This window comes from Pectinophora gossypiella, chromosome 19 (assembly GCF_024362695.1).
Source record: "Pectinophora gossypiella chromosome 19, ilPecGoss1.1, whole genome shotgun sequence".
Classification (NCBI taxonomy): domain Eukaryota; kingdom Metazoa; phylum Arthropoda; class Insecta; order Lepidoptera; family Gelechiidae; genus Pectinophora; species Pectinophora gossypiella.
This window is the reverse complement of record NC_065422.1, coordinates 8,495,568-8,512,469: the sequence shown is the minus strand read 5'-3', so window position 1 is coordinate 8,512,469 and position 16,902 is coordinate 8,495,568. Positions and strand designations below refer to the sequence as shown.

General features: G+C 38.8%; 1 protein-coding gene across 1 annotated transcript; it reads left to right on the top strand.

The window, feature by feature from the left end:
* Nucleotides 1-310: 310 nt before the first annotated feature.
* LOC126375689 (uncharacterized) lies at nucleotides 311-2,225 on the top strand. Its single transcript, XM_050022781.1, has 2 exons — nucleotides 311-1,401; nucleotides 1,699-2,225. Exons 1-2 carry the CDS (start codon nucleotides 613-615, stop codon nucleotides 2,164-2,166), a joined length of 1,257 nt encoding a protein of 418 aa, XP_049878738.1. The 5' UTR covers nucleotides 311-612; the 3' UTR covers nucleotides 2,167-2,225.
* Nucleotides 2,226-16,902: the final 14,677 nt, after the last annotated feature.

Genomic DNA, 16,902 nt, shown 5'->3' with positions numbered 1-16,902 from the left:
ACTACTTGGCCGGACAAATGGGGAGCGCTGAAGGCTCTCACCCGGTACAACGTTTAAGACAACAGGCCTGAGGGTGCCCAGTTGGGCGGAATGGCGACCACGTGTCGGACGACGCTCAGTGGGTAGGCCCGTTACAAGGTGGACCGACGATCTGGTGAAGGTCGCGGGAAGCCGCTGGATGCGGGCAGCGCAGGACCGATCGTCGTGGAGATCCTTGGGGGAGGCCTATGCCCAGCAGTGGGCGTCGTACGGCTGATGATGATGATTTTGACAATAAATTTAATTGTAATACAATAAAATAAAATAAATATTAGTTTACAATTAGTTTAGAGCATAAAAAGGCAATAACCGTGAAATAAAAGGTCTGTATAAATATATCCCGTTGCTAGGCACAGGCAACCCTTTCATCAACCGTAGTTGGGCGGAGGTATGAAGCATACTCCAGTAAAGCAGTGTCACAATGACTGCACAAATACCATATCACACGTTTTACTTATCAGCGTGACAATTTAATTTCAGATAATATTTATTATTTGGTTTATATAAACATCAAAAATTCTCGATAACGGCATTTTAATAGTACTCTTCTCATTAACACGTACCGAATATAAAATGGTTGAACCGACATTTGAAGGTTCGATTGGTGATATAAATCAACGTCAACTTGAATTCATCAAGAGTGTGATAGAGGAAAATGGATTTGGTGGAGCAAAAGTTAACGTGGAAGTGGTGGGTAAAGCTGATGACAATTATATGGCCACTGTGAAAAGGATCACAGCAGAAAAAGATGGAAACACGTTTAAAATGGTAGCCAAAATAGCGTCATCTGTGGAGCAACTTCGTATGGCCATGAACACAGCAATGGCATTTCGTAATGAAAGTGTGATGTATACTGAAGTCTTTCCAAAGTTCACGGACCTTGAAATCACTGCAGGCGTGCCTAAAAGTGAAAGATTGAGATACGCAGCTTGTTACGGATGCCTATTGGAAGAACCAAATGAAGTTATTTTACTTGAAGATTTGAAAGAGTCCAACTACGTAATACTTGACAAATCCAAATCACTAGAAAATGAAGCCATAAAGTTAATTCTCAAAAATTTTGCTCGCTTACACTCTTTGTCGTTCGCCTTGATGCATATTGATCCTCAGACATATACCGAATTTAAAGGAAAAGTTATAGATATTTGGCAGGCGGGTCCAAATATCGAGCAAATGACGACGTTCTTAGTTGAACTTGAAACTGAATTATTGGGAATTTTGGACGATGAAAAATATAGGCGACCTTTTAGGGGTCTGATATCCAATATGTTTGCTCTTTCCAAAAAGTACCAAGAACATGAAAAATATTCCGTTATAATTCAGGGTGATCCTTGGACTAACAACATTATGTTCCAGTTACAGGTAAGTTAAATATTGCTGTACACGTACTTTTACACTGTCTCAATTTGTTTGAAAAAATAAAATAAAAAATCTTTAGGGTGATATTAAGGTGAATTATAAACTAGAAATCTACCACAAAATCGCGCGATATATTGGAATTGACTCGATACTTGATTTTAATCTGTTATTTTAGAAATGTTGATATTGTGATGATGCCAAAGTAGCTTGCATTGCAATTTCACGGCTGAATAATATCTTTTCTTAATATATGTATACTTATAGGTAGGTAATCACATTATTTGTCATTTGTGTTTTCAGGACGACAAACCAGTGGAATGTTGTATGATTGATTACCAGATTTCCAGGTTTGGCAACCCAGCCAATGACCTCCACTACATGATATTCAATTGCACTGATTACGAAACGAGAAAGAAACATTACTTAGATTGGATCGACTACTACCATACCGAGTTGGACCACTGTCTTGACAACTTTGGTCTTAAGGTCAACTTTATTTATCCAAAGGACAAGTTTGATGCTGACTTAAAGAGGTATTCAAAACTTGGTTTAGTGTTGTCAGCAATGTTAGGCAATGTTTTGGTTAGAAAAAGCGAAGATGCAGTTAAAATGAAGGAAAACATGCAAAAAAACCTTGGTGGCGATATAGAACAGTTCATAGAATCTGGAAAGGTAACTAATTTAGATGACAATACTATATATAAGTATAAAAAGAGGATGGAAGGAGTAATTGACAGTTTCGCTGAACTCGGATTTATCTCGGTATAAACACAGGTTATAAAACTAAATAAAACTCAAATCAACTTTAATTAAAAACTATGACTTATTTCTTTCCAAACCTCCTTCTTGGGCCTAACTTAAATATATATATGTCGCAGGGATATGAAAAAAACGGGGATTTGATAAATTCCCTAAGGGATTTGATCCCTTAACCTTTAAAATACCAAAGCAAAATTATTTTTGTCATTTCACTGAACCAATTTAGGGATTTGTTCAATTCACTAGATTTGTTTAGGGAAAGGATAAAATCGTGTTGTTATTATAACATCCACCGTGATTTGATCAAATCCCTTACGGAATTTATCAAATCCCCGTTTTTATCATATCCCTGCGACATATACATTATATTTTGTTATTTTATTATTTGCTCATAAATACATGATGATGGGCAATGGAGAGAGCTATGCTCGGTATTTCTCTGCTCGATCGAATCAGAAATGAGGAGATCCGCAGGAGAACTAAAGTCACCGACATAGCTCGGAGAATTGCAAAGCTGAAGTGGCAGTGGGCAGGACACATAGCGAGGAGAACCGATGGCCGATGGGGCGAAAAGGTTCTGGAGTGGCGACCACGTGTCGGACGACGCTCAGTGGGTAGGCCCGCTACAAGGTGGACCGACGATCTGGTGAAGGTCGCGGGAAGCCGCTGGATGCGGGCAGCGCAGGACCGATCGTCGTGGAGATCCTTGGGGGAGGCCTATGCCCTGCAGTGGGCGTCATACGGCTGATGATGATGATATTGAATGATTGGTTGCTGATGTAAAATAAGATGAACAGATATTCTCAAATTAAATATTATATGATTCTTTAAGTTTTACCAATTATGATATATTGAATTTTCTTCATAAAAATGTGGTTAAAACAAAAAGAAGTTCAGGAAGACGTTATAGATACCCTAACAAAATGGATTTTTTAAAAGTTTTTTTAAAGTATTATTATGGCTGAGCTTAACTTCAACAATCGCAGACCGAGCGCATTGACTGCTATGCCACCGAGCTCCTCAAAGCAAAGGCCGGTCATAGGATTGGTGACCACAAAAAAAAAAGTTTTCATCTCGGCTGCACGACAATCGCAGTCGTCAATAAGTAACCATCAATCCGTTCTGGGCCCGCGTGATGGTTTTAGTCCTGATGATGATGATGATGGCTGAGCTTAGTGAGGTGTGAGCACTTAGTTCATCTTACGATGTATGTACCTTTTACTGCCCTAATTGGGATATAGTCGTGTGTGAGTTTATGTTATTTTGGTATTATGATGATAGTGACTATAACAAGCATAACAAAGAATTAGTTTTCCAACTTGCCAAGTTCGTTTACCCAAAAGACCAACTAGACGCGGACGTTAAAGAGACATGGAAGCAGCTCTCTCTTGTATACCGTTGAGAGAGAGTGGAGAAGCAGCGAAATAACAAGCGATGATAGAAAAAGAAGTGAAAATGGAAGATGTAATGGGTAAGATCAAAATATCGGCTATGGTGGTGGATACAAAAGTATAAAACTAGTGTACACGAGGACAATCGTTTGCAGTTTAGAAATCCAAGCACCAGAGCAACAAATTTTATCAAATCAAACCTAACAAATTAGGATTCGTTTAGTCACACCACACTCACACAGACATGGAAATATTTAGCCATCTTATTATTGTAAACTGTGAGTATTATTACACCAGACAAGATTTGCGAATGAATTAAGCTAATTACTGTGTTACCAAGAATATTGTATAACAAGAACGATTTTTATTATTTTTGGATAAAAATATTAGAAAAGAAAATCCAGGATTCAAGTCCTTGTCAGATATATATCCCAGTAGAGCATAATATAACAATATTATAACAACATTAACACAATACGTCCATCTTCTGGCCACACGCATCCCCTGACATGAAGCTCCCTCCAGTAAAGCAGTATAGTAAAACAGGTGTGTGGTATTTTAACCTCAGAATGACTGCACAAATACTATATTTTTATCGAACGAATCTCTTTACTTATCATAATTAAAATGGTATCTTCAGATAACGTTTCCTAATTGCGTTATAAAACCAAAATTATATTTTCGATCACTGTATTTCCAAGTATTCCTTCCATGTACCTACACCTATAGAATTAAAAATGGTTGAAACAGCATTGCTAGCAGTGATATAAGTCCACGTCAACTTTCGGACAATCAGGTGATCAGCCTGTAATGCCTAACCAAACTGGGGACCACAAAGTATTTTTTGTGGTACTTATGTACTCACCTGGAATCGAACCCAGAACCTCCGGATCTTTAACCCAACGCTCAAATTAACGTTAACATGTTTATCTTGAACATACCTATTCACAATTAGTTTTCTAGTGAAGATTATTAATGCAAAAAAAAACCCTGTTTAGTGAGGTTATTTCCTTACAAACTTACTAGTTAATTTTATTTCGATTGGCACTAATTACGACGCACTAAAGTGTATGCTTGAACGTGCCTGCCTGAAAGAAAACTAACGGCGAAGTCGAAGTCAGTAACAGATGAAAATAATAATGTTGTGTTATTTATTTATTTATTTACAGCTAGTTAATTTAAATTAATCTTTCTAACCTAATCATTATCACGACCATGAGCACCTTCTACGTAATTTGAACTCACGTCGACCCCACCAAGAAATGCTGAAACAAAAAACAATATATTATATTATTAAAAAACTTGAAATAAACAGACGCAGTACAATAGTTACGGACATTGAAGAGTTCAGTATCGGTATAAACTGGAGATAAGGGTGATATTTGATGGCGCTCAAGGATGAACTTTGGACAAAAGCGGTAATGGTAAATCCTCACTGGATTTAGAGATGGGAAACAGTTAGTGAGTACGCCAGCAGCTCGGACCGACGGCATAGTAGAGATGGTTGACAAATGAGATAAGCACACGACCATACGCCATACCGTACCGTAAGCAAGAAGAGGCTTGTGCTTGCAGTAGTGGGTGAAGAAGAACTGGATGAATGAGTTAATAACTTAAAAGAACAATGGCTCAAGCTGGCTGGTGTCGACAAAGCTGACTTCAAAGAGAATTACATTACCCTTGAAGATAACGAAGACTTGCAAAATGGAGGAGATTGATTAGAAAAGGAAACCCTGGCGGCTCTAGCTTTAACGTAACTTAAAAAAATATCATCAAAGAAGAGTGTTATGTTACAACTATTGTGTCAAGTTTGAATGTTATTGAGAATGTTGCGGTTTCTTTTCGAGTAAGAAAGTCGGATAGCAACGCTTCTGTAAATACCTGGTGGTGTCAGTTACATCAGGTTAGGAAAATGACCCTTGGAATAAACGGTTTCAGTATGCTAGGAAATGATTTCTAGAGATGTCTAGAGATTTTAATGTCGAGGCGCCAACCTCACCTGCTCATAGTGTTTCCTTTTTCCTTTGGGACCTTCGCGTTTGTATTTCATAATTGAATTGTTTAATATGTTCTAAATCACTGTCGGCAGCAGCATCAAACTTCTTAAACGGCCGAGGCCAGGCTGCTTTTGGTCCTGCTGTACTTAGTTCATACAAAACAGTACAATACTAAAGATTTCATAGCAAACACACCAAACAAAGCACAAAAAATCCAAGATGAAACCCATTATATCGTCTTAGTTCCAATTGCGTAAACACATCACTAGTATAAGTTTTGTGATAATAAATGTATAAATAAATAAGTAGATAAGGATAAAGTTATATCACAAATTAATCTCTTACCTACATAAATATGAATGTGTAATACTTAAATATAGTTTAAAATATAAAAAGAAAAACATATTAAAGGCACGAACCCGGACGTTTTCTGAGAAATTCTTTGTCGCCAACTTGATTGTGCCTAAATTGACGCGTTTTATCTAAGTTCACAAACCATTGCGTTTTTTTTAAACTTGACGTTGTCGAAGATCAAGAAACTCATAAAGGTCCGGGAAGGATGATAACATAATAATTAAGCTCATGACTAGATCCCAATGGGGTAGTCAGAGTACATCCATCACACGATGAACTAAGTACCCACAACTCACCAAGATTTCTGTTATACCAATTTGATAGGTGGGGAGTATAATCGTTAAGTATACAAAACAAACATTTAGGGCAAACTGCACAAATGCAAAATGTTACGACACACACATACTGGGAAACCCATGGAAAGATAAATAATGAAAGTTTGTAAAAATATTATACCATCTTCGTTTTCGCAAGATATAGTCGTGCAGGAGGTAGATCCATCAGCTGCGCACACGCATTTGTTACAGTCCATGTAGAATGCCGAGAATGGTGTGCAGGGTGGGGCTCGGTCTGAAATATAACATTAAACAAACATGCAAATAATAATCGTTTCTTTGAGATAACGCATAACAAATTAAAGAGAAGGCGAAGCCGTGTCTTATGAGGAAGTCAAGAAATAGCGTTTGGTAGACACGAATGGGGAATGCTACACCGAAAAGAGCATGGCTCTTAAATTATTGAGATGATGTTGCGTTTTAGGTTTTTATAGGTTTGCTTTAGATGGCACTTACTACTAGGCCGGGCAAATTGGTGCTGAGGACCTGGTTCAGCTTCGGGTTTAGGGCTGGGGTATGTGTAATGTATATGTTACGGCTAATACCCGAAGTGCGGCTACACCTAGTTATAGCCGGTTAGAACTAGGTGTAGCCACTTACTCTTGTAAAACCTGGTACGAGCCGATTGTTTTCGGGTAAAACTTGGTCTAGCCTTTATCATGCTGGCTACAACTAAGTTCAGCCATTCCGTTGGATAAAACTAGGTCTATCCGATATAATTCCGGCTAGAACTAGGTCCCGACAATCCCTGTTGGATAAAACTTAGATGCGTAAACTTAGAATCGTTTCACCAGGGAAAAGACGACCTGCGGTGTACAGAAAAACCTACTTCGGTTTATGAGACACCGCATTAGATAATGTTGTTTGAAACTCTGTTGTCACAATTGAATAAAAAAAAAATGTTAATACACTTACCAACTTTCCAAAACAGTAGCATATCGTCATCAGAGGGCATTCGGTTATGTCGGGGAGGCGTTGGTCGTGATTTTACTGAGAGCATCAACTAAACAAAAAAAAAAAAAAACGTGATAGGGAGTCGAATTCTCTGCCGTCTTCTGTATTTCCGAATGCATATAACCCGGGTGGTTTCAAGGCCAGAGTGAATAGGCACCTTCTGGGCGAGCTCCATCTTAGGCCTCGTCAATGCCTTCGGGCAAGTCTGGGGCCAAGAGCAAACCCATCAAAAGTAAAAAAAAAACACTTATAGCCTAAAAGTGCCACACACAGCAAAATACATCCGCATCGTACGCGACAATTCAGACTGCGCGTACTATGCAGAAGAATTTTGGTCTGCTTTCAGCTTTAGATACATACATAGGTAAGTACATATAATCTCACGCCTATTTCCCACCGAAAACCAAACCGCATTCCATAGTCTCTGCTTACCCCAGTGGGAAATAGGCGTGAATTTATGTATGTTCAGCTTTAGATGGAACTTGATATTTGAACAACTGGGGGCACTAAGAACTCTCACCTCTTTAGCAAGTATTCTGTATTTATTCATTTATTTATTTTTCTAATTATTTTCTTTTTTCTCAAATAGTTTACATCACGGTTTAGGTACATAATTATGTGCTTAGACTTTAGAGCCAAGTTATTTGTTTCACTGTCTTGTGATTCCCCAGCCGGCTGCCGCTGAAAATCAGCGTCATAATCAAGCTACAGCTAGGCCGTGACATTTGCTGAGCTGAATCCATTTCGGCATTAAGTAAGTATAATAATTATTAAGACATTTAATTACCTAAGTATGTTATGTTAAGTATGCCGAATAAATATTTTTTCTTTCTTCTTTCTTTCACCAGGTACATAATGACTACCTTTGCAATAGTAAAGTCTAGTTTGCTGATACCCGGAGAAAGCATAAACTTGCCTTACACGTCAGTCGACTGCATAAAATCACTAAATCTTTCAAGGGGCGTTTTTACTAAAACATTTCCATTGACATTCAGAATTTACCTTTGACAGTAATTAAACAGAAACATTGTAAAAAAGGTTATTATAAGATTATTGACTATAATTATTTATCTAGTCTAAGTACCTTTGCTGAGGTTTTTCTTGCAGCTTCTTTTCCCTGGCTATATGTATAGGTTGTGAGAAGCTGCAGTAGTTTTAGGCGGATGAGACATTCGTTATGTACAAAATGACGATTCAAAGTGTACCTAACTAAGTTACCTACTGAATTTAGATATGTTTTGAATTTGAGTTTAAAATAGTTGTGAGTGTTTTTTAATATTATAGTCGTTGGCTTTGCAATGCATAAATATTCACTATTAGACTATAAATTGGAAACTAAAGCACTTCGTCTCTTCTTCTTTTTCTTCAGTCGTGTGGGTTGTAAGGTGGATTAACAACCCCATCAACACTAGTGTCAGTGTTACTTTTGAGCCGCCAAAGGCCCCTGACATGGCCCATATAACGACTACTAACTTACATCAGTAAGTAATAAACGACTAAAGCTGTGACAAACTAGAAAATAAATGACCAACCTTTTTTGTTTAGCATGGTCACTCAAAAGTGAGGTTAGCACAGTTCGATAACGAATTCCAATTCACATGTACTATGCAACGCTGAGAATTCATTTAACTGTTATCGCATGCGCACAATCATGCGCATAATCACAAATTTTCACATAAAACTTCGTTTAAATTCCAAAACAAAACGAATGTACTATTATTTAGGAAACAAAAAGCAAACAGCAGATGTACTCACACAAAATAGCATTAAGAATTTCGTGTACATAGTTATAGCAGCTGCGTGTGGTACTGGGATAAGAAGTCAATTTCATTATGCATTCATGAATTTAATCGATTGAATCAGATTAATCAACAGACGGTTGTTTAGTACGCGCAATTAAACATTACATCTCTAGTGACAACATACGATTTATGTTTCACTCAAAGGTATGGAAATTGGAAATGACGGGCTTTCCAGGCCAGGTTCACGAAAAACAGTACAGATGGCGTTGTACAGCTTTAAGGTGATAATTACCTATTTTCATATTCATATTCATATTCATTTATTGCATGTCACAAACATAAATTAAGGTGGAACATAGTAAAAAGGTACATGTGACGCCCTGCAAGGGCACGGCAATATAAAAGACGCGACACTAGGTGCCTTATTATAATAATATTATAACAACAAACTAAATATTATTATTAAGTAATTAGGTAGGTACAAAATTATATCATACAGTTGTTTAGTGTGTGTACCGCACCACACGTGTAAAACTTAATAACAAGATTAGAAAAAGAAAAAAAAAAACAACTTAAGAAAAAAGAGACATCAAAGCAATTTTCTTATTGCTCGAGTACATAGAAAAAAACATACCAAAATACAATGCAATGGCAGAGGCATTGTCGCGTGGTATTTGGCGCATATTATGTATAAAATTACGTTGCTACCTATATTGCTTCTCTTTATTTTAGTCACAATAATAATGGGTGGAAGATGTAATTGTGCCTGGGTGTAATAAAAAAGGAAATCATTTCCCAAAAACAAAGATATGCATATGTCTGTTATCCATGAAATTAAAAGGTTACATACATACATACATAAAATCACGCCCGTAATCCCTAATGGGGTGGGCAGAGCCACAAGTAATCAAAGACGACTTGCAGCCACTGTTGATACGATGTCGTAAGCTGGATATGATGAACCTTATGGTGATAAGGGATCAGCCTATCGCCCATAACATTAGTCTATCATGTTAGAGGACACAATCTCTTTGTCGGTTTTTACGAAATGCCCGGGAAGACAAGCAGCTGAACGATTTCTATGTTTTTTATTTAAAAGGTTAAACGAAGAAAAAACAGTACAGCGCCATCTATATTGTTTTAGATAGCCTGAATAGTCCCTCCTTGCTAATGGACTTTAACTAATGCTCGTAATCATTTTGGGTACGCAGAGTTTCAACTTTTCAAGATATACGACAACTTAAAGCTACACTTATGAGTTTTTCAAGACGTCCTAATATGAGTTAACTTTTTAAAGGACGTTTACAGGCAGTGTCCCGATTTTAAGTCGTCTTTATGAGTGAAATCTCAATCACCCATGATCTGTGTCCTTGAAAGTGTTAAATTTTAATAGTCCAAGGTTACCAGCACATTTGTCTATTGTTTCTTCATTTTATATAAATTGTCGTCTTTTGTAGCGTAAATAAATTAGCATGTTGTGTTTGCCTATAATTGGACGAGCATTAGTCCGGTATACTGGGCAGAATGCTGTGGAGGCTGACATCCTTACACGGAAATGGCGGTGGATTGGCCATGTCCTTAGAAGACCTGTGGATCACCCGTCCCGAAGAGCTCAGACCTGATGTGCGTGTGGAAAACGCAAAATGGGGTTTTTGTCTGTTGGCCAACCTAATAAATCTCGCTCGTACCGAATCGGAGCTGTCTTCGTCTGATGACCTGTCAACCGGCTCATGACGTGCGCCAACTCGTAATGGAACAGCATCTTTGAGATTATTCCGGCGTCGTGTTGACTTTCTTGGTGCTGGGCTGGAGTAACCTGTGACCAACAGATGACGCATATCATATCTTCTTTTTCCCTCGTACAAGTTGTAAGGTCAACGACCAACCTCGTTAACCCTTTTTTTTTAACGTTGGGAAATGCGTTACGCATACCACGCCGCCCGGGGGGACGACGTGGTTATGTGGGACTCCCCGGGTGTCGCCACCCAGTATACCCACTAAAACCCAACGGTGTTCCTGCCTGCACCATTTGACGGGACGCGGGGGCGCGCGAGCAACCTCGTTAACCCTGGTATCAGGGTTATCATTTAGGCTTAGGGTTTACAACTTACAAAGGAAATCTGTTGAAAATTCCCACTTCAAAAAATTCACTTTTGTTGTTCGACATATTAATCTGACAAATAGGTGCTTCCCGTTCACCCGATCAATCGATCTATTAAGACTTTTCTCGTTCGCCACACTAATCTATCGGTGAAAAGGGAAAAATAAATCCCATGGGGCCGATTGACCAATCGACCGATCGGATGAATAGAAAACACCTGAAACGATTGTTCCTGAGAGACGTAAATCCGTATTCTCTTCGACTCTGTTCCGACTCTGTTCTGAGTTGAGGCAACATCAAGGTCTTCCTCGAACTCAGCTCAAAATCGGCATTCTTAGCATGTCAACCTCAACGTTATCTAAGTTTACTCCAGTAAGGTACTGCGTCATTATTTTCGTATTATTTTGTTGGCAGTATGATATGCTCGACTCCGGTGAGTAAAGTCCTCAAGTCGAACATGCAAATGTCAACTTAAAGTATTGAAATTCTCAGCTGAGGCAGAGTTCTTAGAATACGGGTGTTCGTATACGAATTCTCCGTATCTGTAAAAACATTTCATGTAGATTGGCGACTTCTTCCAATATTTCGATATTCCTTGAGCCGTGGTCGCCTAGTTGGTAGAAGGCTTGCCTCTCACTTTGAGGTCGCAGGTTCGAATCCAGCACAGGCTTAAACCAATGACTGTCTTTGGATCATAAATGATTATGACGTGCTCAACGGCGAAGGAAAACATCGAGAGGAAACCCGCATTCCCAAGAAATGCATTTTCGGAGGTATGTGGCCTAACCTGTACTGGGTTGGTTTTCCCTTCGCGGGTTGGAAGGTCAGACAGACAGTCAGGTTAGGTAAGCCGACCCTGTGGATTTAAGGCTAGAGAGATTATGATTTCGGTATTCCTTGATTTACTTACCCAGTTTCTCATCATTCTTCAGCTTTTTGCGACTATGAGGTGGCCTTGTATTTTGTATAACTACCTGTACAAAAAGTTGAGTGTTAAATTACACCTCAGATATCACTTATTACTTGGACAACTGGGAGCATTAAGGAATCTCACCACAAATGGTAAAACAAGCGAAGAATCCAGGTGAGTGCCGTCACCGCTCCACATTTGTCCGGTCAAAAGTAGTTAATGCCATAAGAGGACAACCTACAATAAGTCACGTCAAAAACTTATCATCTCGATTGTATATATAAAGAAGTTACCATCGTCACAGAATACGACGTTTTACTAACATATCAGTACTGAAAAAAGCCCCAGTTATAAAATACTTTATCTAATTCACTCTAGTACTCTTGTTAACACAATAATCTCCGTTGAACTCCCTTGTTTTAATTATTTTTTCCATGGCGCCTTTCTCCACTAAATGACAACTGCTTAATGCTCCTTCGCGCAAAAGGCTGCGGTATGGCGCCCCGACGCACGATTTGCTTTTTTTTTAAATTCACGCAATCGCTAACAGTACCAATAGTCTATTGATACATACACATACATACATAAACTCACGCCCTTAATCCCCAATAGGGTGGGCAGAGCCACAAGTCATCATCATTATCATCATCAGCCCGTTAACGTCCCCACTGCTGGGGCACGGGCCTTCCCTATGGCTGGATAGGGAGATCGGGCCTTAAACCATCACGCGGGCCCAGTGCGGATTGATGGTTATTAACGACTGCTAATGCAGCCGGGACCAACGGCTTAACGTGCCTTCCGAAGCACGGAGGAGCTCGAGATGAAAACTTTTTTTGTGGTCACCCATCCTATGATCGGCCTTTGCGAAGGTTGCTTAACTTCAACAATCGCAGACCGAGCGCGTTTACCGCTGCGCCACCGAGCTCCTCGAGCCACAAGTAATAATAAGTAATAATAATGAGTGGAAGTTGTTATTGTACCTTGGTGTAATAAAAAAGGGTTATCGTTTATACCCAAAAACAAAGATAAAAGATGTGTATACCCGTTATCCATGAAATTAGAAGTTTAAACGAAGAAAAAAAAAGGTAAAGCTAAGGTTGCCTGGCAGAAATTGCTGTTTAGCAATAAGGCCGCCTATTGTACGTATTATTGATTGATTGATTGTTTGGAAAAACTTAACAACGCCATCTATCGTGTTTTTGGGGAACGCCGCGGCGCGCCGACAGGAAAGTCAATCATTGCACTCTGTCGATCGTCTATTGTCAGGTTTCGCTATCGATAATATCGATGGAATGCTCTTGAAAACTATCGATTGAAAAATTATCGATAGTTCCGCAACATTGTTTCATACCTATGTTATTAATTGCCTTAGCGATTGACAATTTGTCTCGGACGTAATTCATAGTTCGGTTGGAAAATGTTTAGAACAGTCTTTTTGTTTTTGATAAGGCATTTTCAGTCACTTACCAGGCTGTAACGGTCTCCGTGGTCCAGTGGTTGAGCTTTGGGCTCCGGGTTCGAATCCCGGTGGGGACATATCACGAAAAGTCACTTTGTGATCCCTAGTTTGGTTAAGACATTAAAGGCTGAGAAAGAAATTTAACATTTTTAATATTGCCATACCAACTCGGAGCTGTCTTCCTCTGTAGTTTTTTTTTGCGGTACAGGTCCACCATCCCCTGCAGGACTATGATGGCGACCGAGCTGTATTTTCCTTTGCGGTCTAGGGCTGGAGTAGCCTGCAATCAGTTGAAGGATGTTTAAGGGATGTATATTTTTTGTTTAATATCTATCAAAAGAAAAAAGCAATACTGTCTTAAGAATAGGAAGTAGCTTCCTTTGACGTGACTTATTATGAGATTAAACGAACTTACCTGTAAGTGAAGTTCTATCACAATTTTACGAAGCTCCTTGTTCGAGACGGGGACGATGCTGGAGCATAAGACGTAGACTACACTGTAAACCGTCTCGAACAAGGAGCGAGTATAATAGTAGATTATCCGCAAATGGCATTAACTACTTGGTGGAATAAATGGGGAGCGCTGAGGACTCTCAACCGGTACAAATGTAAGACAACAGGCCTGAAGGTGCCGAGTTGGGCGCGAACCTCGGCTCAGGGCGTCGTTTGAGGGGATAATATTTGAAAGAATTAATCGACCCTAATGGGTCGATAGCGATAAGCGGTAAATGAGGGAGGTAGGAAGTAGCAACACACCTTTGATATTATATAAGTGTCAAAGTTTTATTCCTAAAATTAATGTTAAATCTGGCATATAAATTCTTCCGCTATTTCAACAGTTTTTCGTTTACTTACCAATTTTCTGCAATAATAACATATTGCCTTCCATTTGGCGTCTAGAAGGCCGTGGTCTTGACACCATCTTTATAAAAAAGAAATGGTTTTCACATAACTCATTTTATTTTGGCACTCTGATATCACATGTTAACTTTGAGTTACATGTACTTAGTATAAGACGGAAGATGCATTTAAGGGCGCTCTCACATTACCTTAGGAAACCATGGTGGCGCCATCACGGACAATATTTTATAAAGTTAGTTTTGTAAAATAATTTTGTAAAGTAGTTGTATAAAGGATACCTTACCTGGTTGCGCAAAAAAGAATCCGTCGGTGGCGCGACTGTGGTGTTGCAGTGAGATAGGGCCTTAGCTGCCATCATAACAAGCTCACAACTATATTCCAATAGGGTAGTTTCCAAGTAGTCAAATCAGTTACTTTTTACTAACGTCAAAACACGAAATGACTATGGAATTTGTATGAAAAAGCAACCTGTGACGTTATGGAAAAATGAGACATTTCGCACTTATTATTACATTTTTCTTTATTAAAATTCATAAATACGATAAATGGAAAAAAGGAAGCACTTTTGTCACTTTTAGATCTGTCTTCATTTAGTAATCAAAATTTTATAATTTATCTTTGACCTAGGAAACTACTCAATTGGGTCATGTACTAGGTTCAAGATAAATTATGAAATTTTGATTACTTACTATTATACTAAATACCGCTAAAGACAGATATAAAACTAATGAAAAACATTTTCTTTTTTCAATTTATCTTATTTATGAATTTTAATCCAGAAAAACGTAATAATTGTTCGACATTTTATCACATTTTCTATGATGTTAGTGTGCTTTTTTATAAAAAATCTGTAGTAATTTCGGGTTTTGACGTTTAGTAAAAAGTAACTGATTTGACTAGTTGGAAACTAGCCGATTGAGGTAGTCTACTTTGTTCATCTTGCGATGGATCTACCTCTAACTACCCCAATTCAGCTTATGTTATGTAAGCTATATACATTTTAGCGTCATACCACATCATCGTGGTCTTGTTTAGGCGATTTTTCAAGGTCGGCAACTCCATCATCCCGTAATGCAACAGGACGTTGGAGTTCATGCTGTAACTCCTTTGGTCTGGGACTAGGGTAACCTGGCTGTAAAATAATTAAAATTCATCTTCAGATATTTTTTCCTTTTGCCCATTTAAGAGACAGGCTAAGATCGTAAATAAATGACACTTAAGTGTCGATTTTCTTAATTAATTAACATAAAGTCCTTTATAATCGACACCAGTGTCATATTACTTTTTTATAAATTGAAAAACCCCCATAAACGCCATTTCGTTATGGGGCTGAGGTGTTATTGCTAGTCGCAAACCCATTAAAAATAGTTTTATTTAAGTCTAAGAGCCTGCGCCCCTTGCTAATAGCTGTCAGTGTCATCATGTATCTAGTAAAATAGGTTCTGAGCCAAAAACTGACTGCAGTTTTGTGTTCTGACCAGCTAATCGTAAGATTACACGCTTTCTGTCTGTATAATGTTCCAAGTATATATGTTTAGCCAATTTCCTATTCACGAGCAGAATAAAGCCCGTAAAGTACACCGCAATACATGCTCCGATCTCATTGAAAATCAATCCGGGGTCGTCTAGTAATCGCTGTATAATCCAGGGATGTTTGCGCAACTAAAAGGGTCACAAACTCTCTACTGCATGAAACTTTCATATGTTTTCTCACTTGCACTTAAGATTCGGATGACATTTTGTCTCGTTCTCGAATCATGAGATGTTACATAATATATACATGTAGATCAATAATATACATCATAAATTCACATCCGTAATTTCTACATGGGTGGGCAAAGCAACAGTAATCAGAAGACAATTTGCAGCATTTTTGATGAACTGTATGGGGCGTATAGTGATCAACCCACTGCAAATTGTCTTCTGAATACTAAATAATAATAAGTCAAAGTCTTTCTGAAATAAAATACCGGTGAAAGAATATCCTTGCATATGGTGTAAATTAAGAGTCAGCGCAGTTCAAGAAATTGCAAATTTGCAAGACAAGAGCAAAAAAGACTGCTTGGGCCTTCTGGGAAATTTCTCATTGGGTTTGTGCTGACCCCAAAGGTCACATTTGGTGTAACATGAGCTCATGCTCCTTGTAGGCGATGGGCAGCTCTTTCTGATTTGGACTCACATACCAACTGTAAGCTGTCATCTGATGATTGCACGACATCTCCACCAACCGGTAAAGGAGCAGCGGGCTGAGGTTCACGCCGCTGTAACTCCCCATTTGGTCGAATAGAGACACCTGTCACCAGTAAACATGGACATCATCATCTGCCTATAGTTATTCCTTTTCACAAGATCCGCTTGCCTAATGCGAAGATTTGACAGGTTCAGTTTTTTTTATAGAAGCGTCCGCCAATCGCACCTTCTTTAAGGTAAGCCGTTAAGCCGTTGGTCACGGCTACTAGCCGTAAAAACACCTCCACCAACCCGAAGTAGAGCAGTGTGGTATGGTCTATACCCCCTCCGGTTGATTGAGGAAAGGCCTCTGCCCAGCAGTGAGACATATATAGGCTGTTTATGATTATGTCGATGATAATAGAATTCTCGATCGTGTAAAACAACTCGCGTCGATTGGCGACTGCAATTT

Coding starts and splice junctions, on each gene's coding strand:
- LOC126375689 (XM_050022781.1), top strand. CDS start 613: ATGGTTGAACCGACATTTGAAGGTTCGATTGGTGATATAAATCAACGT. Junction 1,402..1,698: donor ACATTATGTTCCAGTTACAG/GTAAGTTAAATA, acceptor TTGTGTTTTCAG/GACGACAAACCAGTGGAATG.